At 61.2% G+C, this 26191-nt stretch overlaps 6 protein-coding genes across 18 annotated transcripts; 2 read left to right on the forward strand and 4 right to left on the reverse strand.

Moving 5' to 3' along the window:
- Positions 1-265: 265 nt before the first annotated feature.
- ZFYVE27 (zinc finger FYVE-type containing 27) lies at positions 266-5174 on the reverse strand. Of its 2 annotated transcripts, XM_021536252.3 has the most exons (12): positions 4922-5174; positions 4773-4843; positions 4518-4704; positions 4258-4353; positions 3975-4087; positions 3160-3290; positions 2726-2797; positions 2542-2562; positions 2208-2352; positions 1859-1905; positions 1300-1381; positions 266-1084 (listed from the first exon to the last, which is right to left on the reverse strand). In XM_021536252.3, exons 1-12 carry the CDS (start codon positions 5116-5118, stop codon positions 1020-1022), a joined length of 1227 nt encoding a protein of 408 aa, XP_021391927.1. In that variant the 5' UTR covers positions 5119-5174; the 3' UTR covers positions 266-1019. The 2 variants fall into 2 exon arrangements, with proteins under 2 accessions (XP_021391927.1, XP_077640785.1); XM_077784659.2 differs by lacking the exon at positions 2542-2562 and having other exon boundaries at positions 4922-5173.
- A 1346-nt stretch (positions 5175-6520) lies between these two features.
- On the reverse strand, positions 6521-9094 carry MARVELD1 (MARVEL domain containing 1). Its single transcript, XM_085582644.1, has one exon. It carries the CDS (start codon positions 8910-8912, stop codon positions 8385-8387), a length of 528 nt encoding a protein of 175 aa, XP_085438770.1. The 5' UTR covers positions 8913-9094; the 3' UTR covers positions 6521-8384.
- Positions 9095-9332: 238 nt separating this feature from the next.
- AVPI1 (arginine vasopressin induced 1) lies at positions 9333-10371 on the forward strand. Of its 2 annotated transcripts, none has more exons than XM_085582645.1 (3): positions 9333-9547; positions 9842-10140; positions 10217-10371. In XM_085582645.1, exons 1-2 carry the CDS (start codon positions 9457-9459, stop codon positions 10138-10140), a joined length of 390 nt encoding a protein of 129 aa, XP_085438771.1. In that variant the 5' UTR covers positions 9333-9456; the 3' UTR covers positions 10217-10371. The 2 variants fall into 2 exon arrangements, with proteins under 2 accessions (XP_085438771.1, XP_021392089.2); XM_021536414.3 differs by having other exon boundaries at positions 9374-9547; positions 9842-10136.
- An 878-nt stretch (positions 10372-11249) lies between these two features.
- On the reverse strand, positions 11250-18795 carry PI4K2A (phosphatidylinositol 4-kinase type 2 alpha). Its single transcript, XM_021536411.4, has 9 exons — positions 18214-18795; positions 15469-15669; positions 15090-15221; positions 14852-15005; positions 14204-14265; positions 13649-13748; positions 13258-13391; positions 12906-12965; positions 11250-12769 (listed from the first exon to the last, which is right to left on the reverse strand). Exons 1-9 carry the CDS (start codon positions 18778-18780, stop codon positions 12608-12610), a joined length of 1572 nt encoding a protein of 523 aa, XP_021392086.3. The 5' UTR covers positions 18781-18795; the 3' UTR covers positions 11250-12607.
- A 358-nt stretch (positions 18796-19153) lies between these two features.
- On the forward strand, positions 19154-22731 carry MORN4 (MORN repeat containing 4). 8 transcript variants are annotated; one of them, XM_085582643.1, is made up of 5 exons: positions 19154-20365; positions 20825-20922; positions 21050-21164; positions 21246-21355; positions 21489-22731. In XM_085582643.1, the coding sequence occupies exons 2-5, from the start codon at positions 20856-20858 to the stop codon at positions 21635-21637; spliced, it is 441 nt and encodes a 146-aa protein (XP_085438769.1). In that variant the 5' UTR covers positions 19154-20365; positions 20825-20855; the 3' UTR covers positions 21638-22731. The 8 variants fall into 8 exon arrangements, with proteins under 8 accessions (XP_085438769.1, XP_085438766.1, XP_085438764.1 ...); XM_085582640.1 differs by having other exon boundaries at positions 19154-19225; positions 20713-20922; XM_085582638.1 differs by having other exon boundaries at positions 19154-19225; positions 20802-20922.
- A 75-nt stretch (positions 22732-22806) lies between these two features.
- HOGA1 (4-hydroxy-2-oxoglutarate aldolase 1) lies at positions 22807-25835 on the reverse strand. 4 transcript variants are annotated; one of them, XM_021536248.4, is made up of 8 exons: positions 25459-25835; positions 24771-24899; positions 24556-24683; positions 24311-24445; positions 24042-24138; positions 23774-23907; positions 23032-23216; positions 22807-22935 (listed from the first exon to the last, which is right to left on the reverse strand). In XM_021536248.4, the coding sequence occupies exons 1-7, from the start codon at positions 25685-25687 to the stop codon at positions 23067-23069; spliced, it is 1002 nt and encodes a 333-aa protein (XP_021391923.2). In that variant the 5' UTR covers positions 25688-25835; the 3' UTR covers positions 22807-22935; positions 23032-23066. The 4 variants fall into 4 exon arrangements, with proteins under 4 accessions (XP_021391923.2, XP_085438761.1, XP_085438762.1 ...); XM_085582635.1 differs by having other exon boundaries at positions 24556-24899; XM_085582636.1 differs by lacking the exons at positions 22807-22935; positions 23032-23216 and having other exon boundaries at positions 23444-23907.
- Between the last annotated feature and the right edge of the window lie 356 nt (positions 25836-26191).

Genomic DNA, 26191 nt, shown 5'->3' on the forward strand with positions numbered 1-26191 from the left:
CTCCTGTCAGAGCTGAGGTGCTCCCTGGCTCCAGCCCAGCAGGATCCAGCCTGGCACAGCTGACAGGCAGCTGCACACAGCTCTGAGCAGGGGGCAAACAAGGCAACAGCAGGACAGATGAGAATTCCAATAAAGCATGGAGAGCTGGTGGCACAGGAACACCATTTCTCCAGGAGCACCTGTGGGACAGCAGGGCCAAAGCCACAGAGGTGTCAGAATAACCTGGGACAGGGACAGCTTTTACTGGGATGACACAAGAGGCAGCTGAGGACAAGAGATTTATTGGTCATTCTCGATACGCATTTTTATATTAATCTGTAGTAGAAAGCAGCAGTCACTAAGTGCACAGAGCAGCACCAACTCCTGCCTTGTGTCACTCTGGAGACCCAGCCACACAGCCCAGTGCAAACTCATTCTCTTTCCTCCTCCGGGTTGCAGCCAAATTCGGGGGTAAAAGACTAAACCTGCAGGCAGTGAGGCTGAGGAGCACAGGAGTGACTAGCAGAGTCTCAGCTGAGCCAGGATGAAAGACCTAGCTAGTCTAGACCCCAAGGGATGCAGGAGGAGCTCTGAACTGATCCCAAAAATACAGTCACTTATAGCACAGTGCTGGGAAAGAGAGGGACAGAGCCCTGAGGTTGTTCTGCCCCACCCAGAAGGTGAAGGCAGGACCACGAGTAGGAAGGATGGCTCTTCCATCACTGAGCCAGGCCAAAGGGCCTGGGCAAGCACATGGCAGGACACAGCAAGTGCCAAAGAGTACCCAGGGCTTGGAGCAGCTGCAGGGATGGGGCACAGCCGTGGGCAGTGCTCCAGCACAGCGACCCAGCTGGTGCATGGCAAGGAAGGCTGGTCCATCCAGCCTGGTGCTGGCAGGAGGAGCACAAGTGTAAGCATCCTCTGGCAGGGGAATGCCATGCTGGGATCCAAACACTCCAGGCTCCCAGTGGCAAGGGTGCCTGCCCGCTGCCCCAGGTCTCAGGCAGCGCAGGACACAGGAGCTGGCTGGGCCCGTTTCATCACTTGATGAGCGCCTGGTTGCAGAGTGCACACACGAACACTGTCTCCTTCTGAGCCTCTGGGGCTGGAAAGGAAAGCAAATGTCAGAGCTGATCCCCCTTTCCCACCATGGCTAGGGACCCCAGCCACAAGGCTGCTTCGAGAGCTGCAAATTCATCACTGCTCTGTCCCAAACCAGGCTGTGCTGGGCACATCCTGTCTACCCTCCCCACCAGGGCTGGGGCAAATGCTTGGGCAGACAGAACAGGTGGAAGCTCTTCCCTCCACCTTTCAGCTCACCTGTGGCTCCCATCACAGCCTTGGGGACTTTGAAGGAACAACACCTGGAGCAGAAGCTGTTCCCACAGTTACTGCAGCTCCGCTGTGGAGAAAGATGGAGGTGAGACACAGATGTATAACAGACTAAGCCAGGAGTAAGTGAAGGGGGTCAAAAGTCTATACTGCCTTTTGAGAGCTGCCCACAGACTGTGTGCCAAGCATTACACACAGGGCTCAGATAAGGTAACAGGTCATTCCCACTAGCAGACCCATGCTCTACTTCACCTCAAAGGCCACAGGAAATGCACTAAACCAGGGCACAGAGCAGGTACCTTCTACAATAACACGTCGGTTTGGCCTGAGGCAGCTTCCAAAGGAGTAAATGGACAAATGCTCCACAACACAAGTGATCCCTGGTGCCATTAGGCATGTGACAACACCCAGCATTTAGCTGAAGTCATTTGGGCTGTGACCGAGGCCAGACACCTGAGCTGCTGGAGAAAGCTGGGGCAAGCCAAACATGACCAACACCTCTGCCCCAGGTGGAAACAGCAAGCTGGGGCAGAAACCAAATACTCACCCTCTTCTTGAGCACAGAGAAGGTGGCACCACAGCCCGTGCAGTTCCCTGAAAGAAAGAGCAGAGGTCAGGCAGGGCTCTACTGCCTGGGGCTGCAAGTGGCACAAGAACATCTATAGCTGTTGTAAAGGCTCAGCTCAGAGATGACATTGCTGCACCTTCCCATCCTTGCCCTTCCTAGGAGTGCTGGGAGTATTCTCCCTACACAGTGGAAAAGGTCATTGGAGGTGTCAGCACAGCCAAGCAAGTAGCACACCACCCTCTTCACTCCCAGTCTTTGGCCACCACTGGATGCACCACAGAGCCCAAGCTGCTGAGCTCCCCCAGGAAGCAACTGCTCCCAAACTCACCAAAGTTGTTGCTGGGGTAGCGCTTGCGCAGGCGCTCGGTCAGGCGGGACACCTTGCTGCGGATCACCTCATTTTTGCTCATAAAACCATTGTCTGGGAGGCTGAGGTCAAAATCTGCTGAGCACTGAGAGCTTTCATCATCCTCCTGCAGAGAGCAGAGCCAGCTGAGCACAGCAGGGTGGCCGGGGGCACACTGAGGGCTGCAGGGCAGCCCACACCAGAGGTCATCACCCAACAAGCTGGGTGCTCCACCTGGCATTTCTACAAACCACTGGCAAACCAGGCAAAGCTCCAGCTGGGAGGAGATACCACACCCTGGCATAGCAGTACTTACCATGACCAGCAGCTGGTTCTCCTTCTCCCGCAGCATGGGACAGAGAGGAGAGTGAGTACACACAGAGTCCGAGGCACCCAGCCCCAGTCACCCTCTCTGAGCACCCAGTTTGCCCAACAAGGTCTTGGTCCCTCTCCCACCTCAGCTACCCTGCAGGCACAGCCCACCCCAACCAGCCTCAAACCTCAATTGCATCTTTGAACTCTTCATCAGGTTCTGCCTCTTCTGCTTCCTCCACACTGCCAGGAGTAAGGTCCTACAAGAGAGTCACAAAGCCAGTCCTGCTGTTCCCTTGCCTCCGTTCAAAGGTGGCCCCACATTTCTGGGCAAGTTCCAGGACAATGGATCTGGCCCCAGGCAGCCTCACAGATGACACAAGTATCAGAAGGTGAACCCCTGCCTCTTCAGACCACATCCGTACATGTACATGTGGCAAAGGACTGAGCAAAGCCCTCAGGGCAGAGAGCAGCATCCCACTAACTCAGGAGTGGCTCTCAGGCTTCCAGCAAAGCTGGCAGCTGGAAGACATTTGTGTGTAGAGGGACACAGGCGAGGTCAGACCCAAGGGCTGACTCTGCAGCTCCCACCCCACAACTGCCAGCCCTGCCCCTATCTCACCTCTGCACTGGTGGGGGTGGGGGTCCGATCTGGGGCAGCAGCTGGTGGCAGGGGTTCAGCAGGCTCTGGAGTGCTCTCGAGGGGTTTGGAGCCCACACACTGCTCGATGGAGGCCTTCAGCTCCATTATCACTGGTTAAGAGGGGAATACAGCTGGAGTAGAAAGGCATTTCCCTACTCCCATCCACATCACACAAAAGCCAACTGCAAGACCTGATATCCAGGGCTCAAGGTGGGGCATTGACACATATCATTCACTCATCAGATGTCCTGAGCACTCCTCTGTTCACATATCAAAGTTAGGGCAAAAAGAAATTCCCTCCACCACCACCTACCCCAGCTCAGGACAGGGAATGGCAGGGGCCAACATCACAGCTCAGACACATCCAACACTCCTTCAGCATGAGCCACAGAAAAGAGCTCCTCTCCCTTCCAAGGGCATGCTTTCAAGCCTATGTCATATACTGCCACAGGCACTGAATGTGTTTGAAGCCCTGAAGAGCAGGGCCAGGAATCAAGAGGGATGGAGAGGCTCACACACAGCCTGCATTGACAGACCCTGATTTGCCACACCACAGAAGGAAATGGCACCTGGGCTGGGACACACATCAGGGGAGTTCTCACCTCCAACAGCTGAGCCCTGGGACTATACCACCCACCCTGGGCTGCTGAGCACCACCCCTAGGACATCATTGCCTTCACAGGGGCTCAGGGTCTATGGCAGAGCCTGACATGGGGCAGTGGACAGGATCCCTGGCTTCAGAGGGCCTTTCCCCAGCCCATCTCACACAGGGCACTTCCAGCCAGGTCTCATACCTTGGTAGAACTGGGTGTTGCCCAGGAAGAGGGTGCTATTGAGGATGGCCAGGACCCAGCAGAGGGGCAGCAGGTAGAGGACACAGACAGTGCCCAGTAGCACTCCATAAAACCTGTGGAAAACAGCAGGATACTGTGGTCAACTCACACAATAGCATAAAACTCCTTCCTTCATCTGATGTTCCATCTGTTCTCTCCAAATACCAAACAAATCAAACACAGCACCGCAGACCTGGCTGAGCCCCTCTCCCCACCACAGGGTGCCTGACCCAGTACTACTCACTGGGAAGAGACAGTGGGGTTCTCCCAGTACAGCACACGGTACACTGCCTCACAGCTGCAGCACATCCCGTTCAGAAACCCCTCCAGCTGGATCAGGCTGCAATGAGACAGTCAGAAAACCCCACAAACACACACCCTCGTTCCCCATATTGACGCGGGCTACAGCAGCCAAACTGGCACAAGCCCCCACAGCCTCCGAGAAGCCTTCCTGGCTGCAGAGGCCCGCCCAGTGCCAGCGCTGGGGAGGCCCCAGGGACTCACAAGCTCTTGACCTGGGCGATGGCCTCCTGCCGCGAGAGCTGCACCTTGCGCAGATCCTCCCTGCGGACGCTGTGGTACCTCCTGCGCACCAGCTCGGCCTCCGACGGCCGGGCCCGGCTCGTCTCCTGCAGGTAACCCAGCAGGGCCGGCACCGCGACCAGCAGGGCGAGCACCGAGAACCAGGCAGCTGCAAGAGGCGGGACGGCGTCAGCCCGGAGCTCCGGGAGCGGGAGCAGCCCCGAGCCCCACACGCACCTTGCCCGAGGGTGAGCAGGAGGAAGTTGAGGCCGAGGCAGACCAGGAGAGAGCACACAGGCCGCTGCCACCTGCCGAGAGGGGGAAGGCCAGGGACGTGAGACCCCGGGGACGGTCCCGGTCTCGGTCCCGGCCCAGCCCGCACCTACCGGAGGAGGGAGCGGACACCCTCGGCGGCGTCCCGCAGCGGCTCCAGGTACAGCTCCAGCCGCCGGTAGCTCCGCACCAGCTCCAGCAGGTCGAAAGCAGCGGCGGCCTTGGGCGGCGACGGCTCCGGCGGGGCCTCAGCCGCTCCCGCCGCCCCTTCGGGGCCGCCTGCCGGCCCGTCCCGCTCCGCCGGCTGCATGACGGCACCGGCAGCGGCAGCGGCAGCGGCAGCGGGCGGCCCCGCCGCGCTCGGCCCCGCAGCGCCGCGCGCCCCCGTGACGCGCCGGGCGCGCCGCGAGCCCCCGCGCGGCCAATGGCGGCGCCGGCCGGGCGCGCCGCGGAGCCCCGCCCCGGCGGGACGGGCCCGCCCGCTCCGGCGTGAGGTCCGGGCGGTGTCTCGGTGGGCCCGGTCCAGATACGGGGGCCGGCCCTGCACGGGGCTGCTCGGCGTCCCGCCCGGTCCCGATTCGGTGTACGGCTCAGTCACAGCCTGGATCCGGTCCCAGTCCAGGGCTGGGCGCTGATCCGGGTCTAATCCTGGATGAGGGCTCAGTCCCAGTCTGGGTCTTGGCGTGGCCTGCACCCAGTGTGTTGGTCACGGTGGGTTTGTCGCCATGAGCCACCCCTGGGTGGGTGTGTTTGTCGCTGGGCCACCTCTCCCCAAGGAGAGACCAGAGAGCAGCTCCACACCTGGAGTCCCGGAAGGGAGCAGCAGGTTCCCCACAGGCCCGTGGAGCTCATTCACTGCCCAGCCGTTCCCCCAGAGCAGCCCAGCCCTGGGTGCACTGGCACTGCCCTGCCCAGCAGCCTGCAGCCCTGCTCGCACTGCTCGGGGCACCATGGGCTGTCCTAAAAGGTGCTTGCAGTAGAGCAGGGATGCTGGCTCCCAGGGATGCTCTGGGGATCCTGGACGTCGTCTGGTGCCCAAGTTGTAACCTTGTTATAACCCTCTGCTGGCTCTTGGACAATAAGGGTACAGTGCTGCAGCCTCTGATGAACAGGGCATGTGTCCTATGAGCAGAAGGCTGGTGACCCTGTGACACCCCAGCTGTGGGTCCAGGTCCAAGACTCAACTCTGCCCCAATCGTGTGTCTCAGAGCTGCAACCAGTCTGGGGAGATGCAGGCAGCCCTCCATTGGCCCCTGACCTACCAAGGGCCAGTCAGTGTGTACATGACTGCCCAGCGGTGCCCTGACCCTGGGACAGAGGGCCCTTTCAGCGTGGAGTGATGAAGCCCTTAGGAATGCAACTACGTCCTGTCCTCAGTACATCCCATAGCCAGAGCCCTGGAGACTTGGCCTTCCTCTGCTCTGTCTGGAGTCTCAAGTGAGCATCAGGCTGTACCCAGTCTTTGGAAAGGTAGCAGGGCCAGGGACAACCCCTTTCCCCAAGGGCAGAGGCTTAAGCCTCTCTAGTAGGAGCAGTGGCTCAACATGAGGGAGCCTGCCTGTGACCCCACAGCACCCCAGGACTCCATGACCATGGCCAGGTACTCCAAGCAGAGAGGCCCCAGGGTGCAAGGCTCCAGAGCTGGGTGTAATCTCAGCTCAGACCACATACCCAGCAGGTCCCAGCCCCAGCACAAAGCCCCAGACACCCAGTGTGTGCCAACATTGCTTTATTTGCAAGGTGAATCCATTGGCACCTGAAAGGCTGTAGGGGGATAGAGCCGGTGTGACAGACAGGGTTGCAGAAAGCCAGGGGAAGGCACTTGTGGTGGCAGAAGCACCGAGGGCATTTTGGACAGCCTGGGCCAAGGGCTGCACCAGAGTAAGGCAGAGGCAGGTGGTGTCAGGGACCAGCCTTGACACAGGGCACAGACAGCATGTCCTACCCAAGGAAGGGGTACATGGCCTGGGGCTTGGCAGGCCCCTGAGCGTGATGGGGTATGCACTGGGACAGCACATTGTGATGGAAGTGGTCACCCAGTACCAATCCCAGACCCCTTCAAGCCCCCAGGGGAATCATGGCCACTGCTCTCTACCTCAAAAAAGGCACCAGGGAACCCCAGGCAACAGGCAGCTTTGGCCAGCTGCTGGGGACACCCATCTCACTGATCTAAGTCTACACAGAGACGAGTAGACCCTCCTTCGAACTGGGAGCAATAGAGAGGACCTGCCTCCAGGCAGGGTGAGGAGGGCTTGTGGCAGGGCAGCCCTAGTGTGGCGCTGCTCCAAAAAATCTGTCTCTGGCTGCCCATTTCTCTGGTCATCCCTACACGGCCTCGTCAGGGCTTGGCACCTGGTGGATTCTGGAGGCTGATCCAGGGCAGGGCTGGCTCCAGTGCCAGTGTCCTCTTCTGTTCTCCAAGATAGGTTGTACTCCCACAACGTCAGGCCCCAGCTCCCCCATGGCCAGAGTGCCAGCACAGCCTAGCACTGCCATGCTGCAATGCTCAACCCTTCCCCTCCACCTCACCACAGTCTCCCGGCACTGCCCAGTCCCAGAGAGTCCAGAGATAAGATTTTCCAGGATGATAAACCAAGTGCAGCAGAGACAGGTAGGGCTGCAGGCTGGTTTCCAGATCCATCAGCAAGGCTGTTTGTGTCCCTTTTGGACTAGCCTGGCCCCAGGGTTGGTTCAGTGGCTCTGGGTGGCTTGGAGCCACAAAGCTCTCTGCAGGGACAGCAGGAGGAGAGAACAACCCCATGACTGGCTCCCCTCAACCCCTGGGACACCTGGCCCCATCCCAGGACTGCACAAACTCCACAGCTGGAGGAATTTATCCCCTGCCCAGGGTCACAGAACAGGTTACGGCTCCACTTGTCCTTCTCCTCCTTCCACAGCAATGGAGGCCTTGCTGCCCTGCTCAATCTCCAAACTGGACTGGGGTGATGCTGGACTGGCTGTGCAATACCTGGGTGTCTCCATACCCCTCAGGTGCAGGACAGGGAGGCACTGAGCCCTTTGGGGCTCCAATGAGATAAAGGATGTTTTCAGGCCAGACAGAAAGAGGGGCCCAAGCTGGGGAAGCCAAGTTCAGAGCCTCCCTTAGGGAATTATGGAGGCGCCATGCAGCTGGAATGGCAAGATGGGGCTGCCATCCAACTCCACTAGGCACTGCTGCTCCCAGCGCAGCACCCCCAGGCTAGTCCTCCCTTTACCCCAGGGAATAGTCAGCACCCACCTGAGCATGCAGCATCTGCAAGACCAGGGGCAGGGGAATTTGTCATGAGTCCTAGGGGGGCTCCCAAAGATTGGTATCCTTCTTAGGGGCTCTCCATTTGGGTCCTTCCACTTGCAGTAGCCTACGTCTGTCCAGGGCTGGGGGAAGGGCCTGTGCAGTGGCTGGGTGTCCACGCTGTCTCGGTGCGCTGCAGGGGAAGCCGTGCTCGGCGAAGGCCTCTGTCTGTCCATCCGTCTGTGCAGGAGTCTCTGGAGGAATTGCAGTGCAGTCAGCCAGGAGGGGATGGGGCGGCAGTGTTCTGGCTGTGGCTGAGAAGGGGAGCCAAGTGGCACGGGATCTCAGATGATGTCTCGCTGGTCCTGGCAACGCCGTGACAGGCAATAGAGCCCAGAGAAGAGGTACAGGCAGGCAGTGATGCCCCCGCAGATGGAGGCGCTCAGGTAGGCACTGTACAGACAGTGCTGGCTGTAGCCCGGTAGGTTGCAAAAGCTTCTCTGCTTGGCCTTGTGACCCATGATGCCAGTGGCAGCTGTGTAGAGCCCCACACCCAGTGCCAGGTCGTGCACCAGGTTGGTGAGGAGCCAGCGGGAGCCCAGCCAGGGCACCAGCTCCCAGCGCCCCAGCAGGCTCAGCCCGAAGAGGGCCAGGGTGAGCAGCCAGATGAGGACGGCGGCAAACAGAGCGAAGTGGGCCGCCCCCTCGTACTTATGAGCCGCTACCGTCACCCAGAAGGCAGCGCCCAGAGCCAGCTGCCCCAGGCGCAGCAGGCCCAGCGGGCTCCGCAGGTAGGCGCGATGGAGGCTGAGAGAGCCGCGGGCCGGCGGCCCCGGCGGCGGCGGCACAGTCGGGGGAGCCGTGCGGGCCATGGCGCGGCCCTGCCTACTCCGGCGCGGCTCGGGCGGGACTCAGAGCCCCGGCAGCGACTTCCTCCCTCACTACTGCCAAACATCTGGCACTTCGCGCTCCTCCCCGCGCGGGGCCTCTCTCCTCTCCTTCCCGCCCCGCCTCCGCGCCCCGCCGCACTTCCCGCCAGCCCATCGGACACCCGAGGGCCGCCGCGGATGCGCCGTCGGGCGGGGATCGCCGCGCCCCTCCCGTCCTGCTGCCGCGGGGTGGGTCACCAGGCAGGGCGCGAGGGGCGGCGGGAGGACGTGGCGACCGATGCCGGCGGCGGGGCCCGGGGACAGCGCACCGGGAGCCCGTGCGGCGGGGGGCGCGCACCGGGGCTCCCGTTACGTCATCCGGGATTCCCTTCGGAGCGCCCTGGCCCCGCCCAGGGGCGAGGCCTCGCACCCCGCCCGTGACGCCATCCGCGCCACGCGGCCTCCCGCGCGAAGCGGGGCAGCCGCGCCCCTCGGCGCCGATTGGCCGTGGCGGCGGGAGGCGGCGCCGGCACGCCGCGGGGAATGAATGGGGCGCGCGGCCGCGGCGGCACCCCGGCGCGGGGGCACGAAGCGGGTCCGGGAACGCAGCGGGCACCGGGCAGAGCCAACACCGCCAGGTCTGTGCGAGGGGCCGGTGGGTGCGGGGCAGCATCGGAGCGAAAGTGGGTCACGGCGGGGCCCAGCGCCCCGGGCAGGGCGGGACCGGACTTGCGTGCCCCGGCCCGAGCCGGGGCGTCTCCCGCGTTCCCGGGCGGCCCCGCCTGCGCGGCTGGCCCCCTGCCCGGCGTCCCGGACCGCCCTTCCCCCGCCGCCCCCCCTTCCTCACTGGGCATCCGCACCGGATCCCGGGGGAGGCGGACCGGACCGGGCGGCGAGACCGGAGCCTGACGCCGACTGTTCGGTGCCCGCAGCGGCCAGGGCCATGGGCACTCCGGCCTCGGTGGTGAGCGACTCTCCGGGACGGGCGGCGCCCGCAGCCCGCGCCCGTAAGCGGGCCTCGGCCAACATCTTCCAGGGCGTGGGGCTGCGGGAGCTGCGGAGCCTGTTCCGGAGCGGCGGGGCCGAGCGGCCCGAGGAGCGCGCCCGCCTCGTCTGGCGGTACGCGGGCCAGCGGCGCATGGCGCGGGCCCTGCGGCGGCTTCGGCGACGGCCAACAGCCCAGCCTGGCGGTGGGATGGCAGCGCTACGGCGCTTCGAACTCCTTCGGTAGGTACGGCTCGCGGAGGCGGGGCAACCGGGGGAAGTGGGGCCGGGTCACGCCGCTGACACAAACCTCTTGCTCGTAGGATCGCGGAGAAGCAGCTGGAGGCTGACTGCGGGGCCGAGACGGGCTCAGGGTCCATGTAGCACGCTAAGCGGCTGGGCCGCGGAGAGCAGCTCTCCAAGGACCCTAAGTGTACTGGGCAGGGTGCAATGAATGGTTAATAAAGGGTGGACAGTGGTGGCTGGGTGAGGCTCTGGTTGTGTCCTGCCCATCCCTAAATGTCAGAACCATGGTCCAGGCTGTTGTAGAGCACCTAGTGCAAGGGGAACAGCCCCACATCACAGGCCAGGTTGGAACAGACCTGTAGGTCATCTATTCCAGCCTCCCTGCTTAAGCAGGGTCATCCTAGACCAGATGTGACAGATCACATCCAGATGGTTCCTGAATATCTCTTGTGAGGGAGACTGCACAGTCTCTCTGGGCAATCTATTCCAGTGCACAGTCACATAGTAACTGCCCTGTCACAGTCACAGGGACAACTGAAGAACAAGCCACATGCTGGCTTTCATGAGAAGGAATGCTTGGAAGAGGTAATAGAGATTCTCTAAGGAAAGATTTCTCTGCTGGAAGACCAGCTGGCCAAGCTGGAAGAGTGTAGCACGCAGGAGAACAGAGAAGTCATGGCAGACATTCTGAAGCTGGAGAAGCTGAAGCAGGAGGTATGCAGCCTCGCTGCCAAAAGAACAAAACTCCAAGCCATGGTCCTGTGGCTGAAGGATAAGCAGCTGCAGGAAGCACCCTTACAGTCTGATTGTGGCCACTTCGAGGAGGGGAAGCAGCAGCTGGGCAGCCTCATCTCCAGCCTCTAGAGCTCCCCCTCCAAGAGCCACTGGGCCCAGGAGAGACTGGAGCAGGACCTGCAGACACAGGATGCCAAGGGACAGCCTGGGCAGCTGGTTGTCCTCAATGTCCAGCATGAGCAGACAGGAAAGGAACTCTGTCCTGCAGCATCTCCAGCAGTTGCAGGTGGCCAGTGCATTCCTGTGCAGGTACAATGGATACCAGCCATGGGATGAGGAGCCCCGACCTGCTCTAGGGTGCTGCAGAGTCACAGATGTAGCCAGCTGAATGGCAGCGCTGTTATTCAGACCGTTGCATGGTTTAAATACATTACATACATTTCTACAGTGCATTAGAACAATACATTTTGGGTCAGTCAAATGCAGCTGGGCCTGGCCAGGGAGTTGGGATCTCCACTGCTGCCTCCTCTGTGCTTACACAGCCAGTGCTGAACCCCCTCCCCATTGCAGGAGACAAAGCAGCTGCTCTGCCTTCATCTCTCGCACTCCCCAAAGATGGGCTAACAGAACAGCAAGACCCAACACTGACTTTCCTCAGCAGCCTGAGGAGTCACAGCTCAAGGCAAGCGGGTGCAGGCAGCAGCCCTGGTGCTGTTTTATACAACACAAGCTCAGCAGCTGCTGGTGAGAGAGGGGCTTCCTGCCTCCCCACCCACAGCAGATTGTCAGCTCCAGGGCAGCCAGAAGTCCATGCTGATCCCCCAGTGCTCCCACCCATGTGGCAGAAGAACCCCTCCAGCCCTTTCCTGGCAACTCCTGCCCCTCGGAGTGTCCCTAGGCACAGACAAGGCTGGCACCATGCTGGCTGCACAGCAGCCAGGAAGCTTGCTGGGAGAGGAAAGAAAGTCAAGCGAGAGCGGCTATGGAGACCAGGCAGGAGAAATGGACTGGGGCAAAAGGAGAGAGCTCCCATGGGAGAGCTCTGCAAAGCCGCTTGCTCTTCACAGGGACAAGCCAGAACCTTTTTTGCCTTAGTGTCTAACTGCACCCAAGCCAGCTCCATGTGTTGTCCCTCTTATGTCCCCCTCCTCGAGCCTCTAGCCAGAGAACAGCCGTTCATTGTGGTCCCCGCTACGCCAGTGGGCAGCAGGAACTCCCCCTGAGGAAAGCAGCGTGCACGGGGTTGGGGCACCAGAGGGACAGTGGAGGAGTACAGCACACCCTCAGGGAAATGGAGGGGCTATCACCTGCTAAAGGCCTTCCCAGCCTGACAGCTGGCATGGTGGGGAGGAAAAGGGCCAGTGGCTGCTGTAAAGGGCTGGACGGATCCTGGCTCAAGTAGCCTGTTCATCCCAGCCCCAAGCAGGGATGCTCAGAACCACATGCAGGCCAAGGAAGAGAGGCAGGAGCAGGGTCTCAGCCACACCACAGTTCCTGGTAGATTCCCATACCTACCCCTGGCCTCTGCCCCAGGCAGGGCACCAAGCTCCAATGGAGCTGGGGAGGGACCATGCCCAATCTGCCTGGCTCCTCCACTTCAGCTGCAGGTTCCTCCAGTCGCATCTGCTCGCTCTACCCTGAAGGTCAAGTCCCAGCCACAGGAGCCAGCAGTGGCCCAGCTCCTCTCGCAGTGCTAGTCCAAGGTGGCCAAGCCCTGCCCGTGGCTCCCACAGCTACCACCATGAGAAGAAAGGCTTCCGGCTCTGGAAGCTCTGCGTGTAGGACTCACTGGCGGAGCGCTGGTGGGAACGCGCTGTTTCCACAATCACAGGTGGCATCTGAACCAGGTGCAGTGGACTCTTCCCATCTTTCAACGCCTGAGTCAGGTTCAGGATCTGTATGGCACAACAGAGCAATGCCTGAGCTCCCCTGAGAGAGCAACAGAGAACACCAACTCCAGCACCCTTTCTGTCACAAAGGCAGGACAAGGATTCCTACCTCACCCATCTGTCTTCCCTATGCACAGCTTACCTGGCCTCTCATGACAGCAATCTGCTTGTGAAACTGTCCCCTGTCAAAGCCAGGGTCTTTCTGCAAGAGGGAGAGCAAAGAACACAATGAGATCCACCCACTGCTTCATGCAATGAACAAGGTGCCTATTCCCCAAGTAAGCCACACCCCCTGTCCTGTCCCATGGGTTTCCTGCTTCTCCCACATTGAATCTTCAGTTCCTGGCAGAAGGATAACCCTGCTGTGTCTCAGCCCAGAGACATGGTCAGGAGCGTGACCACCTATCTGTCCCTGCAACCTTGACAGGGAGTTCCCCAACACCACTCCCGCTTTTCCTCCTCCTACATCATTTTCACCCACTCCTCCAGTTCACCTTGAAGAGCTCATACAGATCTTCCTCCAGGTCCTTGACAAAGTTGGGGTCTGAGATCTTGGGAAGAATCAGGTCCTTGATCTCCTGTGAAAACGGGATTTTGGCCTGGGGCAGCCATGCCCAGTAGAATGGATCTGTGGAAGAAAGCAGGAGACATTAGAACTGGAGAAAGCAACGCACAGTGCCACATGCCCCTGGGTGCTAGATTCCCTGCATCTGGGACATGGGGTCCAGCATCTGCCTTCTAGAGTCTCTGCTGAGGAGCTGCCCATGAACCCAGAAGTAGCAGAGGCACAGCCCTAGCCCTCTCCTCTACAATCCTTGAAAAGGATGCCCAAGCATGGAGTTGTATGGCTTGCCATGGTGCCTTGGCATAGCCTGAGGGACTCACATGCTCTCCAGGAGTCCGGGTGTTTCAAGGGAAAGGCCAAACCATTGTCTATAGCAGCCAGCTTGATGATGGGCTCCTTCACCACCACCCAGTCGCTGTCCTGGAAGGAAGTGAAGCATGTCACAAGGAGGTCCTCCCAGCAGGAACAGTCCCCCTCCTACTCCCTGCAGCCCCACTGTCAGGATCTCTGCCCTGGCTACCACAGAGGCACAGCAGCCTCTTGCCTGTAGCATGGCACCTTAACCACAGGGAAGCACAGTCTGCTTTGGGTGGGAAGGGGGACAAAGCTGTTTCCCCCCCAGGCCTCGCTCCAAGGTCCAGCAACACCAGTTTTCCCCAGCAACACCAGTTTCCCTCACAGAGTTCAGCTGCACCCTCACAAAGTCCCACTAGGCCACAAGTCACATATGCAAATGGTAACAAAAGGCCCAGGAGACAAGATCAGGCCTCAACACATTTGGAAACCCAAACGAGATAGGAAATTCCTTTCCTGCTGCCTGGCAGCTTCCAGAAGCAGAGTCCCCATGTTGCCCCTGCCCAGGAGCAGCCACTCACCCGCACGCCCGCGCTGTCCAGGGGACAGTCATACTTAATGAGCCAGTTGTCATTGCCCCGATCTGCAGGGAGATAAAACCAGCTGTGTCAGTGCCAGAGCCTCCCTGCACCAGGCTGGGCACAAGATTATTCCTTCTCTGACCCAGAACTGAGACAGACACATTTTAGGCACAAACTCTCAGAGCCCTTAAACTTGCTGAAGGCACATCAAGCCCCTCACAGACAGCCCTAGAGGTCCACATATCTCCAGCTCCCAAGATAAAAGTCAGCCTGCAAGCCCCAGAGTGCAGCCTCAGTGCCTTCCAGCCTAGCAGAAACTCAGGGACATGGTGTGAAATGGGATATACAGCGGCACAGTTAAGTTCTGGATTTCTGGATGTCCCTGGATCCTCACAGCTGGCAAACTTTCACCTGAGCACTATGGTAGATCCAGATCTGCCAGTAATCTGGCCAGCAGCCAGAGCCTCAGGTGGTGAGCAGCCCAGCAGCTGCACTCTGCCTAGAGGCAGATGTCACCTGGCAGCAACCAAGGGGAATGGAGTTTCAGGTGCAGGGAAAAGCCACCAAGACCCTATCTTCCTCTCCTTTCTCCAGCATGGTAGGACATGAAGGAGCAGGCAGCATCCAGTGGCAGGCAGCTGGCCCTACCTGTGTTCCTGATGATGTAATCCAGCACCACCAGCCGCTCAAACTGCAGCAGCAGCTGCCGATTAGTGTTCTCTGGGAGCGGCTCGGCTTCAAACCGCCGCAGCCAGTAGTCTGCGTCCTTGTAGCCTTCCACAAAGAGCTGGAAGGAGCCCACCTGAAGCAAGGACAGGCTGCATTACAGAAGGCCACAGAGGCTGGGGAGGTGCTAACAGGCAGGCATGGAGACTGGCAGCCCTACCTTGGGTGGCAGACCAATGCGGTTGAAGCGCTGGCCAACTTTCGGCACCTTCTCCAGGGCCAGCCTCTTTCCCCGGGACTTCACCCTGTCAATGGCACTGTAGTTAAAGGTCTCACTGGCCAGATACACCACCTGGAGGGACATGAGCACAGTCAGCAGGGGCCTCTGGGAAATCACAGGACTGCCCAAAAAAACCAAGACACAGCATTTCCCAGAGCTCTGCCCAGCACAAGGATCCCCACGGTTTGAATGGGAACAGCCCTAGTCTAGAGCATTCAATCTCCTAGGTCAGCAGTGACACAAGATAAGGTGCAAGCAGAGCTGTGTGGAGGCACACAACAGCCTCCCCAGAAGAAGCTCCCAGCAGCTGTCCCCTCACCTTTGTGCGGGGAACAATGTTGAGTTCCAGTTTCTGGTCTACCAGGCTGGCACCTGCCTCTGACAGGTAGCCCTGGTTCAGGACAAGGCAGTCTCTCCCAAAGCAGCACGGGCAGCACAACTTCTGTAGCCACTTGGTCCACTTGGGGTTCAGCTGCCCATATGGCTCCTCATTCTTGGGCTTGAAGACACCAATGATTTTCTGTGAGTGGGAAAGAAGAGGGCTGAGTCCAGGAAGGTGGCAGAGCTGGGACACCTTCCTCAGCCCACAGCGAGGATACTAAGGAACAGGTCCAGAACTGCCCCTCAGCAGGATAATAACCAGTGTCCTGGGACCAGGTCCTGGGAGGGAGGTAGGCAGAGCTGGGAAGAAGCCCTCTGCAGCCAGTATCCCATCCCAAAAGAGCAGGGTGCTGCCCAGAGACCTTTATACCCAACATGAGTCCCAAAAAACACCAGTGACGATACAGTCTCCTGGTAAACACATCAGTCTCATTCCAGTGACCTTTGGATGGCTGGGGAGAGCTACTGCTCATTGTTGGTCATTATGTCCACACAGGAAAGGGACAGGGATAGCAACCCCTGCCCTGGCTCAAAAATCCACTGAACAGAGCTGATCCCAAACTGACCAGAGGAAAAGGAACATAAGAGCCGAGCACCTGCAGGACTCCTGAGGAGCCAGGGCTCTGTGCTGGGGAGTCCAGCAGCAGGGCTGACTCTCTGGCTACACTGTGGATGAGAGGGCACAGACAGCTCCAAACTGGCCACCAGCTGGTACCAGCAGCACTCCCAGCCCCTCAATCCAGCCCCACACACACACCAACCCAACAGTGGGGACAGCAGCATAGGTATCCCCCTGCTGCGAGGGCACAGAAGCCTTGTGTGGGGCACTGCACCACCACTGAGACACTGCTGCCACAGCACACAGATGAGAGAAGGGCTGGGACAGGAGCAAGGCCACCTGTCCCCACAGGTCAGGCGTCCCTGGGGGAATGGCAGTCCCTGCTCTGGAGTGACTCAGCAGCACACGCAACCAGGCCTTTTCCCCACGGCTACTGCTAGCCCTGGCCTGAGTAGGCATCACTTCCCCAAGCTGAGCTCCTGCCAGAATGTGAAAACAGAACATAGACCCAGTGCTTCAGCAGGGAAGCTCAATGCAATCTCAGTCTGTCAGGGGCCAAAAGCCAGGCCAGAGCAAGCAGAACCAAGGCTTTGTCAACCAGGAAGACAGAAAGGAAGGGTTTGAGGGAACAGGATCACTTGAGCCATGTCCAGATCACATGGCAGAGCCACTTTCTCTAGGCAGGCAGGAAGGCATTCCCCCGCAGCAGCCCCACACGGCTGTCACATGACTGTCAATATATCCAATATATCCATCCTTGGATATAAGCCCGCAAAGAAGCCCGTCAGGAGCTCTGGCAGCATGAAGCCCTGTGCTCCACGGAACCAGTCCAGCAGAACAAGGCCCAGCCAGTCAGGGACAGCATGGAAACAGAAACCAGAGGCCTGGCAGCAGAGCATCCCCTTCCAGACAGACCTGTGCGAGAGCAGCACTGACAGGGAAAACAGGTCTGCCTGGTGCCAGCAGCAAGGCAGAGGGAGCCTGGCCAGCATGGAGCAGCTGGCAGTGGGGTGATCATAACCACTGGGGCTGGGCAGCACAGCCCTGGAACAGCTCAAGCCCCAGTAGCCTCAAGGGAAATAATCAAAGATGAAAGTTTTTCCCCTCAATATCTTCCCCCTGCTGCCCACAATATCTACATGCCACACTCTCTCCCATGCCAACAGTGAGATGGTTTTGGTAACTCTGAGCAGCAATCACAGCAACTAGTCACACACATTTGCTGGCAGCAGGATAATCTGAGGGACCTGCCAGCAGTACACAGACTTTGGCTCCTCACACTCCTGCTCCAGCAGCCATCCTTGAGTTTGGGTCTCCTAGAGCTAAGCAGCCTCCAACCTGCAATCCCCAGGCAGCTCATCTGACTGGCCAGTCTAGGTCTCATATTGAGCAATAGGAGGGAGCCAGGCTGCAGCACAAATGTGTATTTCCCCACACGCCATCAGCTGAGCTGGGAACTGCCTGCAACAGTTTCCAGGAGCCAGCTTTCACCCAGAGAGGGAAAACTAGGTCACATCAGAGACCACAGAAGTCACTCCTGATTGCCTGGAAGCATCCCAGCACACACGTGGCAAGGGAGTCACAGGAAACAGCAGCAGCTCATTTGGGCAGGGAGCAGCAGGTCACAAGACAAGCCAGCCTGTGCTGCACACTCATCCGGTCAGTGGCACAGAGACGGCTGTCACACAGCTGACCAACTCCATAGGGGACCAGCTACATGATAAGGACTTTGTCTTCACTATACCAACCACACAGCCACAGAGAAGACATGTCACTCAGTTAAAAAAAAAAAAAAAAAAAAACCAGGCCGAAAACAGCTCAGCCCACAGAGTCCCAGCCCTGGGGCTGGAGTCACTGTGTTCAGATGCTGATGCACGGGCTGCGGGAGGGGGTGACCCTTCCTCTTTGGGCACAAAGCCACAGAAGAGGTTGAATCAGCACTTGGACACTGCTGCCCCGCACTCTCGCTGCTGTACTTCGCCACTGTACTTCTCCCTGGGGCGGCTCGGACCCGCTCCGGTCACTCCCGCCAGCGTCCCGCTCCCGGCCAGTACCGCTCAGCCCTCGGGCGCTCCACGGGAGGCACCACCCGTGGGTCGGCCACGCGGGGCTAGCCCAGCTCACCCCCTGCGGGTCCTTCACGAAGTAGCTGCCGCTGGAGCCCTGCGAGATGCGCTCGGGGAAGATGCCGCGCTCGCTGGCCAGCTCCGCCCGCCGCACCACGTCGGCAAACTCGGGATCCTCGGGAAAGTCATTGCGCTCCCGCTGCGCGGCCGCCGCCGCCGCCGCCGCTGCCGCCGCCGCCGCCTGGGCCTGCGCCTGGGCCTGCGCCGCGGCCGGGCCCCGCGCCCCGCGCTCCAGCAGCGGCTGCCGCTCGCGGTCGCGGCCCCCGGGGGAGCCGGGAGGGGAGGGCGGCGGGGGCGCAGCGGGCGGGAGGGCGCGCACGGCCCCCCCCGGCAGCCCGTAGTCGGGGCCCTGCGCCCTCTCCGGCGACACCAGCGGGCTCGTCTCATCCATCGCGCCGCCCGCCCGGCCCCGCCGCGCCGCTGCTGCCGCTTCCGGTTCCGTCCCCGTCACGGCGGCCCGGGGGCGGCTCCGCCTCCCGCCGCACCCCATTGGCTGCTCCGCCCCACATGGCGACACGCCCAGCCCGGCCGCTGCGGCCGGAGCCGCGGGGGCGGCTGCGGACATGATGCCGCTGGGACTAGTTCGGAAACTCTCGCGCCTCGAGCCGTCCGTTGGGGAGGCCACGGTGTCTCCGCCTCCCGTACACCCCCGCCGCGGCGGCTGGCGCCAGTGCCCTACACAAAGATGGACGCTCTGGAGTGGCCGTGCCCATTGCTGCCCTTCACAAACATGGCGGCAGGGCGAGGGCGCTGCCCCTCCGCAGCCTCGCCCGCGGTGGCGAGCTCCTTGCCCCACACAAAGATGGCGGCCGGCGAGGGCGTGCTGCGCAGCTGGCCAATGAACAGTCGCGTTGCTAGCGGTTGCCATGGAAACAGCCAACAGCGAGTGGGGATGGACGCTGGCGGCGTGGCACCGCCCGGCGGGGCGGGGTGCTGGCAGGGGCGGTGGCGGCCACCGCCCCTCGGCGGGCCGCGGTGGGGAGCGGTGTAGGCGGACAGCGCGGAGCCAGGTGAGCGCGGGCCGCGAGTCCCTGCGCCGCCCGCCCCGCTCCTGGGCACGCACCGGGCCCGTGAGCAGCGCCACGCGTGTCCCAGTGGTGAGGCGTGCGTGTATCAGCCGTGGGTGCATGAACACACCGGGGTGCGGGTGCATCAGCCGTGGGTACACGGACACGGCGGGGTGCGGATGATCACTCACGGGAACAGAGACACGACGGGATGCTGGCACATCGGGGTGTGGGTGCATCACCCGTGGGCGCGGTCACGGCCCCGGACACGCTCCCCAGGTGGGATGTGCGCGCATCCCCGGTGGGTGCGTGGCACGGGCGGGATGTCCGTGCCTTTGCCCGGGGATGTGCGGTGCAACGAGGCGTGCGCCCCTCGGCCGCTGCGCGGTTCTGGCCGTGCTGGGCGCTGCCTGTCCCTGCGCGCTGCGGGCAGGCTCGGGGCGCGGGGAGCCCAGCGCGGGCGTGCCCGGCTTCTGAGCAGGCTGGGGTGCTCGGGGGGTGCTGTCCTCCGGGTCAAGTGTCACAGGCCGTGCTGGCCGAGTTCACAGCCCGCGGCAGCACCCTCTCCTCCACCTGGCATGGCTGGGCAGGCTGCGGGGTGGGAGCCGGCGGTGCGCTCCCGGTCCCTCCCATCAGCAGAGAGCACTGTTCCGCCGCTGTTCGCCTTGGCTGGGGCCATTTCTCTGGACACAAAGCCCTTGCAAGCTCCTGTTTTGCTCCCGAGTGCCGCGTCCTTGCTGGTTCGTGTGGTTCCGTGGCCACCCCTTGGGTGCTGCGCAGCCGGCTGTGAGCGGACAGACCCCGCTTAGATGCTGGGAGCCGCTTCCCATCGCTGGCACCGCCTGAGCGGCACCGGCAGCTGCTGGAGAGGCAGCGCCCAGCCCACCTGCGGGGCTGTCTCTGTTCTGGTGCCTTCCCGTGTGCTGGGGAGATCTGTGCTGCGTGGCAGGGCTCTGTGGGGTGTGCTTGCTGTTGGCAGGTTTGCAAACCCTGGGTAGCTGAGCAAAGCCCTGAAGCCCCAGGATCCTATCCGTGCTGTCCCTCTTGGGAGGAGTGTCCTCTCATCCCTGGGGGTGAACCGGGTCTGCCCATTCTTGAGGCTGAATCTGGAAACCTCACAAGCTCTCTGTTCCCTCTCCTGAGGTACTGCCACTAAACACAGTCTAGCAAATCTATCTCCTCTCCAAAATGCTTGGTTTTGCCTGGAACTGCCACAGCAAAGCTGAGAGTGGCCCCCGGTCTGAGCCTGCACAGTGCAGGACCTCTGGGGTTCTACTGGACTGCCATGACAGAGGCAGCCAGTTCCTGCCACACTCCTCTTCCTGCCACTCACTCACATTTCACAGGGCTGTGACCCCCGTGGGCTCACATCTCCCTGAGCCCTGCAGTGGGGCGGGCAGCAACCCGAACCTAGCGGCTGGGGTTTCAGAGCCTGGGCAGGGCAGCTGTGCTCCTGGGCTCACCTCCTCATCTGTGCTGTGCCCTCGCAGAGCTGTCCCCAGGGCAGACAGGCGCCTCTCTGCGAGCTGAGAGGATGCAAGGGCTCTGGGCAAGCCGAGCTGCTCTCCCTGCCCAGCAGCTCTCTGTGCCTATCCCTGCCAGCTCTTGTCCTGCTGTGCCGGAGGCTGTTGCCATGACCCTCACCAAAGGCTCCTTCACCTACTCCAACGGGGAGGAGTACCGCGGCGAGTGGAAAGAAGGTGAGATGTGGCAGGAGGGAACAGTGCCACCTGTGCTGGGGGACGAGCAAACCCCACATCTCTGCCCAGTTCCACACTGGGGCAGGTCCCGCCTCTGCCCAGTGCTGCCCATTTCTGCTCTCGCTAGGTCGCAGGCACGGCATCGGACAGCTGACGTTTGCTGATGGCACTGCTTACGTGGGGCACTTTGAGAACGGGCTCTTCCACGGCTGCGGCGTGCTCACCTTCCCCGATGGCTCCAGGTGGGCACAGCATACTGCATGCTCCCTGGGCATTCCCACTTGCTGTGGGGAGCTGCCACCTCAGGAGATCCTTCCACACAGGTACGAGGGGGAGTTTGTGCAGGGCAAGTTCAATGGCGTTGGGGTCTTCACCCGCTGTGACAACATGACCTTTGAGGGCGAGTTCAAAGGCGGGCGTGTGTATGGCTTCGGTGAGTGCTGGCAGCACGGTGCAGGCGTCTGCAGGGCCCCTGCTCAGCACAGCCCCTTCCAGCTTCATCCCTCCTTCACTGCCCCATCCCCGGTGGGTACGGCTCACTCCCAGCCCTTCCCTCTGCTCTCCAGGTCTCCTGACCTTCCCTGATGGCTCGCACGGTGTGCCCCGCAATGAGGGCTTCTTTGAGAACAACAAGCTGCTGCGGCGGGAGAAGTGCACGGCCATCATCCAGAGGGCCCAGGGCGCCTCCAAGTCTGCCCACAGCCTGACAGCGTGATGGTGCCCGCATCCCCTCCCACCAGAGCAGGGACCCCCCTACCTGGGCACTGGCTGGCCCTGGAGAAGGGATGTGGCACTGCTGGGTGCCTCCCTGCCCTTCGCCCCTCCAAGCATCCTGCCAAACCCCTGCCGCTGGAGGGGATGGGACCCTCTGCTCTCCACCCAAGTGCCCTGGGGCAGCCGTGGTGCCTTCTCTTTCTGGCTGTAGCCCTGGCACCTGCTGGAGCAGCAGAAGGACAGGGTGACAGGGGCTTGGGCCCTCTTCCCCCCAGGAAGACTGTGGACCACTACAGCTGCTAGCCAGCTACAGAGGATGGAGCAGGGGGTAGAGGCTGGTCTCTGACCCCACTGCCAGGGTGCCTTGGCTGGAAGCTGCTGACTGAACCATGTGCCCCCAGAGTGGCAGCTCCTGGCTCACTTTGTTGCCCTGGTCCTGGTGGCAGGGTGGGCACCCCAGGCATGCTGTGGCCTACACCCTCAGCTCTGGGTGACTGGCCATCCCTCTGCATGCCCAGGGCATGGTGACATTGTGTCCCTGAAGAACCCAGCCTGCTCTCAGGGGCAGCCAGTGGGCTGTGTTCCCCTCATCCCTGTGCCAATCCACCCATCCACCCACTGCCTTGGAGACATCAGCAGTAGCACCACCACCAAGAGTGACTGGGGAATGCCCAGCCTGGCACATGTCTGCTGCACGCTGGTGGAGGATGCTAGCAATGGTGAGCAAGGAGAAGGGTCAGCTGGAGCCTGGAATGTGGGACATGAGCAGGGCTGCATGGGGTGCCAGGGCTGGAGCAGGAGGCCTGGGCAGAGCGGGGATAGAGGTATGGCGAAGGGGCAGGCAGGGGGCACAAAGTTCCCCATTTTGCCCCCCACAGGCATCCTTCATCTCCCCACTGCATGCTCACCTTCACCCTGGTGTGATCTGGCTGGCTGTGGCACAGGGATCCTGGCAGCCCTCACTGCCCAGTGTGGGGCTGCAGGGGCCGTGCCCTCCCTGCCAGTCTCTGCCCGCACCGGGTCCCGTGCCTTGCTGTGCCCCTGGCTTGTGCTGCCACCTGCACGGGCCTCAGCTGAGTAAACCATGTTGCCAAACACCCGTGCCATGTCTTTTTTGCTGGGAGCAGGGATGGCGTGAGGGCCTGGCATAGACAGGACTGCAGACACAAAGAGGAGACTGCAGGTTTATTCATGGCACAAGGATCCACTCCTTCCAGGTAAAGACAGGTCCTTGGGGGCTAGCAGGGATGCAGGCTGGTCTGGGATCGCCCTCCTCTACCCAGTCTGCCCAGTGTAGCCCTGTCCAACAGGAAAGAGGAACATGGCTGGCCTCTCCTGGCCACCTCCCAGCATCCCCAGAATGCCCCCAGTTCCCAGGTTCCCTGACTCCTGTACCTTCCCAGTGTGGGAAGGGGCAGATGGAAAACACCTCACAACCAGCCATTGGCACTGAAGGTGCTCCTCAATTCTTCAACCTGGGCAGGGCTCAGAGGGGCCAGGGGTGCACGGCAGGGACCTCCATAGTAGCCAAACCACTCCATGGCCTTCTTCAGCCCCGGGATCCCAAACCGGCGGGTGACCTGTGGGAGGGAGGGCATGGAGGCTTTCTGGCTCCCATGGGCCAGCATGTTCTCTGGGCTCTGCTGTGCAGCCCCTGCTCCTTTGCTTGCCATCACTCCTCTCCTCCCCTTGTGGGGCTGCAAGGCTGACGGTGTGAGGTGGCTGCAGCGCCCCATGAAGTGCCCACTGTGGGGTGGGGGTGCAGAGCACACCCGCAGAGAGCTCCACACAGATGGGCTCTGCAGCAGAGACAGGCCACTCCATAGTGGGATGAGGGGCCCAGGAAGGACCAGCTCCTCCTCCACACACACTGCTGCCTATAAATAGCCAGCAAGGCTCTCACAGAGGGTCATGCAGTGTCCGGTGCCAGTGGACAAGCTGTTCCTTAACATGACAAGGCTGGCACTTCCCACCTTCTCACCTCCAGCCTGTCTTGGCTTGCAGGCTGAGGTGCTGTGCCATCCTGTCCCCTTGAACCACCCCTCCACTCCCTACAGCCCAAAGGACTTCCATTCTTTGCCTCTGTCATGGCCTGGCACCTCCTCCCCTCAGCATGCCAGGGGTTCTGCCTGCTCACCGCGGTGTTGGGCTCAATGAGGCGGTGCTGCAGGTCACAGGCCTCCTGCCACTGGCCCGTGCGGCACAGGCGGTCCAGCTGACACAGTGGGTCACCCAGAACATTGGCGAGAGCACACACACCTCCAGAGGCACCTAGAGACACCAGGACACACTGGCAGCCAGCTCAGCATGCTGTGCCTATCCAGCACCTCCCGGTCTCTCACCTGCTTCCCCCTGCCAGTGTCCCCAGGCAGTGCCCCCAGCCAAGGACGGGCAGCTGCACTTACCCACAGCATAGCTCGCCAGCAGGAAGCCAGCTGATCCTGCCAGCACCTGGAAATCCTCCTGCCTCGTCTTGTGCACCATCAGCCCGATGCGGGTGATCTGGAGAGAGACATGCCATGCCCTGGGGCAGGCATCACCCAGTCCCCCTTGCTGCAGGGTGCCTGCTGGCAGCCCTGGGGTCCAGGGAAAGGCTGCAAGTCCCAGTTCCCCCTTCCCAGCTTAGGTCCAGGTTTGGTGGTAAACAGCCCTGGGAAAGTCCTGCCCCACTCACATCCCCACCACTGTCCTTGATCCCAATGATGTTGGGGTGCTGAGCCAAGGTGATGACAGCCTCCATGGGCAGGTCCAGGCCGGTGTTGGCAGGGACACTGTACAGCACCACAGGGATGGGGGATGCATCGCCAACCTGCAGGCAGCCAGGCAGATTTCAGCAGCTGAGGCGGGTTGGGAACACATTGAATATGGGAAACGTGTTCCCCCAGCTGGGGTTGCTGGCCAGCACTGGACACGGCTCACCTCTGTGTAATGATGGATCAGAGCAGCAGTGGTCATGGCCCCCCGGTAATAGCAGGGTGTCACAACCAGTGCCACATCAGCCCCCGCCTCTGCCATGCTGACTGTCAGCTTGATGGTGGCCTGGGTGGCTGGGGAGGAGGCAAAGGGATGAGGTGTGCTCCAGGGGGGACACATGGCCCCTGCACTGCCCCCACACTGCCCACACAGGCACTCACATTCGCAGCCCGAGCCAGCCAGCAGCAAGCGGTCCCTGGGCAGAGCCCGGCGCACGCAGCTCACCACCTCCACCTTCTCACAGGAGGCCAGGTATGGATACTCCCCGTTGGAGCCCAGCACCACCAGCCCTGGAACACAAATGTGGGGAGGGCAGGGCTCAGGTACAGGAGAAGGGTGCCAGGACTGTCAGGTATCCATATTACCCTCACTCCCCTCTTTGCTGCTGGCACCCAGGCTCCAGAGCCCAGAGTGTGCTCTCTCCTACCTATGTCCTCTGGGGATCATCCTTGTGAGGCTGCAGCCTCTTCTGCAGCTCCTCTCCAATCTATCCATCCTTGGCAATCGACAGATACGTATCCCAGGAATTTCAGAGAGTGTGCATGGGAGTGCATGGTATATGTTCAAGCCTGCAGCTATGTGTGGAACAGGTGTGCAAGCCTGCAGATGTGTGGAGTGTGTGTGCAAACATGTGCTGGCCTGTGGTGGGGGTGTGCAAGGACACACTGGTGTGCCTGCAAAGGCCCCAGGTGGGTGACCCGAGGTGTTGCCAGCCACAGAGCAAAGTCCAGCTAGAGGCTGAGCACCCTTGGGAAGCTGGCAGGCAGCCTGAACGCTGCCGCACAGCCCCTCTGGCAGGCAGGGATCTGGCAGGAACGTGCAGGGAGAAGCACAGTGGGCAGCGCTTACCTCGGAAAGGAATGCTGGCATAGTGGCGCAGGTTCCCCTCCAGCTGGGCATAGTCCACCTCCTGTGTGGCTGAGAAAGGGGTGGTGAGGGGGGGGAAGATGCCCCCAAGATTGAGTGAGGGCTCTGATCCCTGTGGGGTGCTGAGCCCCCGGCACTGCCTGGGGGCTGCCCGGTGCAGAGGTGCCAGGGTGGAGCGGAGGGACGAGGCGAGGCGGGTGCTGAAGGCCATGGCGGCTGGCGCTGCCGCTGGCTGCGCTGCTGCCTCGCCGAGGGGCTGTTAATGTTTGACGGGGCACGTGAGGGACCCACAGCCCTGCTGGGCAGATGGCATGGGGGGTGGTACCAGATGAGCTCAGGATGTTCTTCCCCCCTCAGGAGCTGGCTGCAAGGAGCTCAGCACCCCTCCAGGTGACCACGGCCATGACTTTCCCTTCGGCTTGCCAGCCCTGGCAGCCATCCCTCTGTCTCGTCCAGGGCTGGGCTGCAAGGCCAGGGAGGGACCAGGCATTGCAAGCAGTCCCAGGGCTTTGGTCAGGGATCACCTGATCCAGCTGTCAGTGTAAGGTCTCCTGTAAAGGGGTGAGTGTGAGCAGTTCCATATAGGGAGCAGTGAGCACTGCACTCAGTATGTGTGCAAAGGGACCACGTGGGGATGGCTGCAGCAGGAAAGGCAGAAGGACAAGAAGCCATCCAGCCCCACAGAATGGCTGTCCAGCACGGATACAGCTGCTGC

Source organism: Lonchura striata, chromosome 6 (assembly GCF_050655825.1).
Source record: "Lonchura striata isolate lonStrDom1 chromosome 6, ASM5065582v1, whole genome shotgun sequence".
In the NCBI taxonomy this organism is placed as follows: Eukaryota; Metazoa; Chordata; class Aves; order Passeriformes; family Estrildidae; genus Lonchura; species Lonchura striata.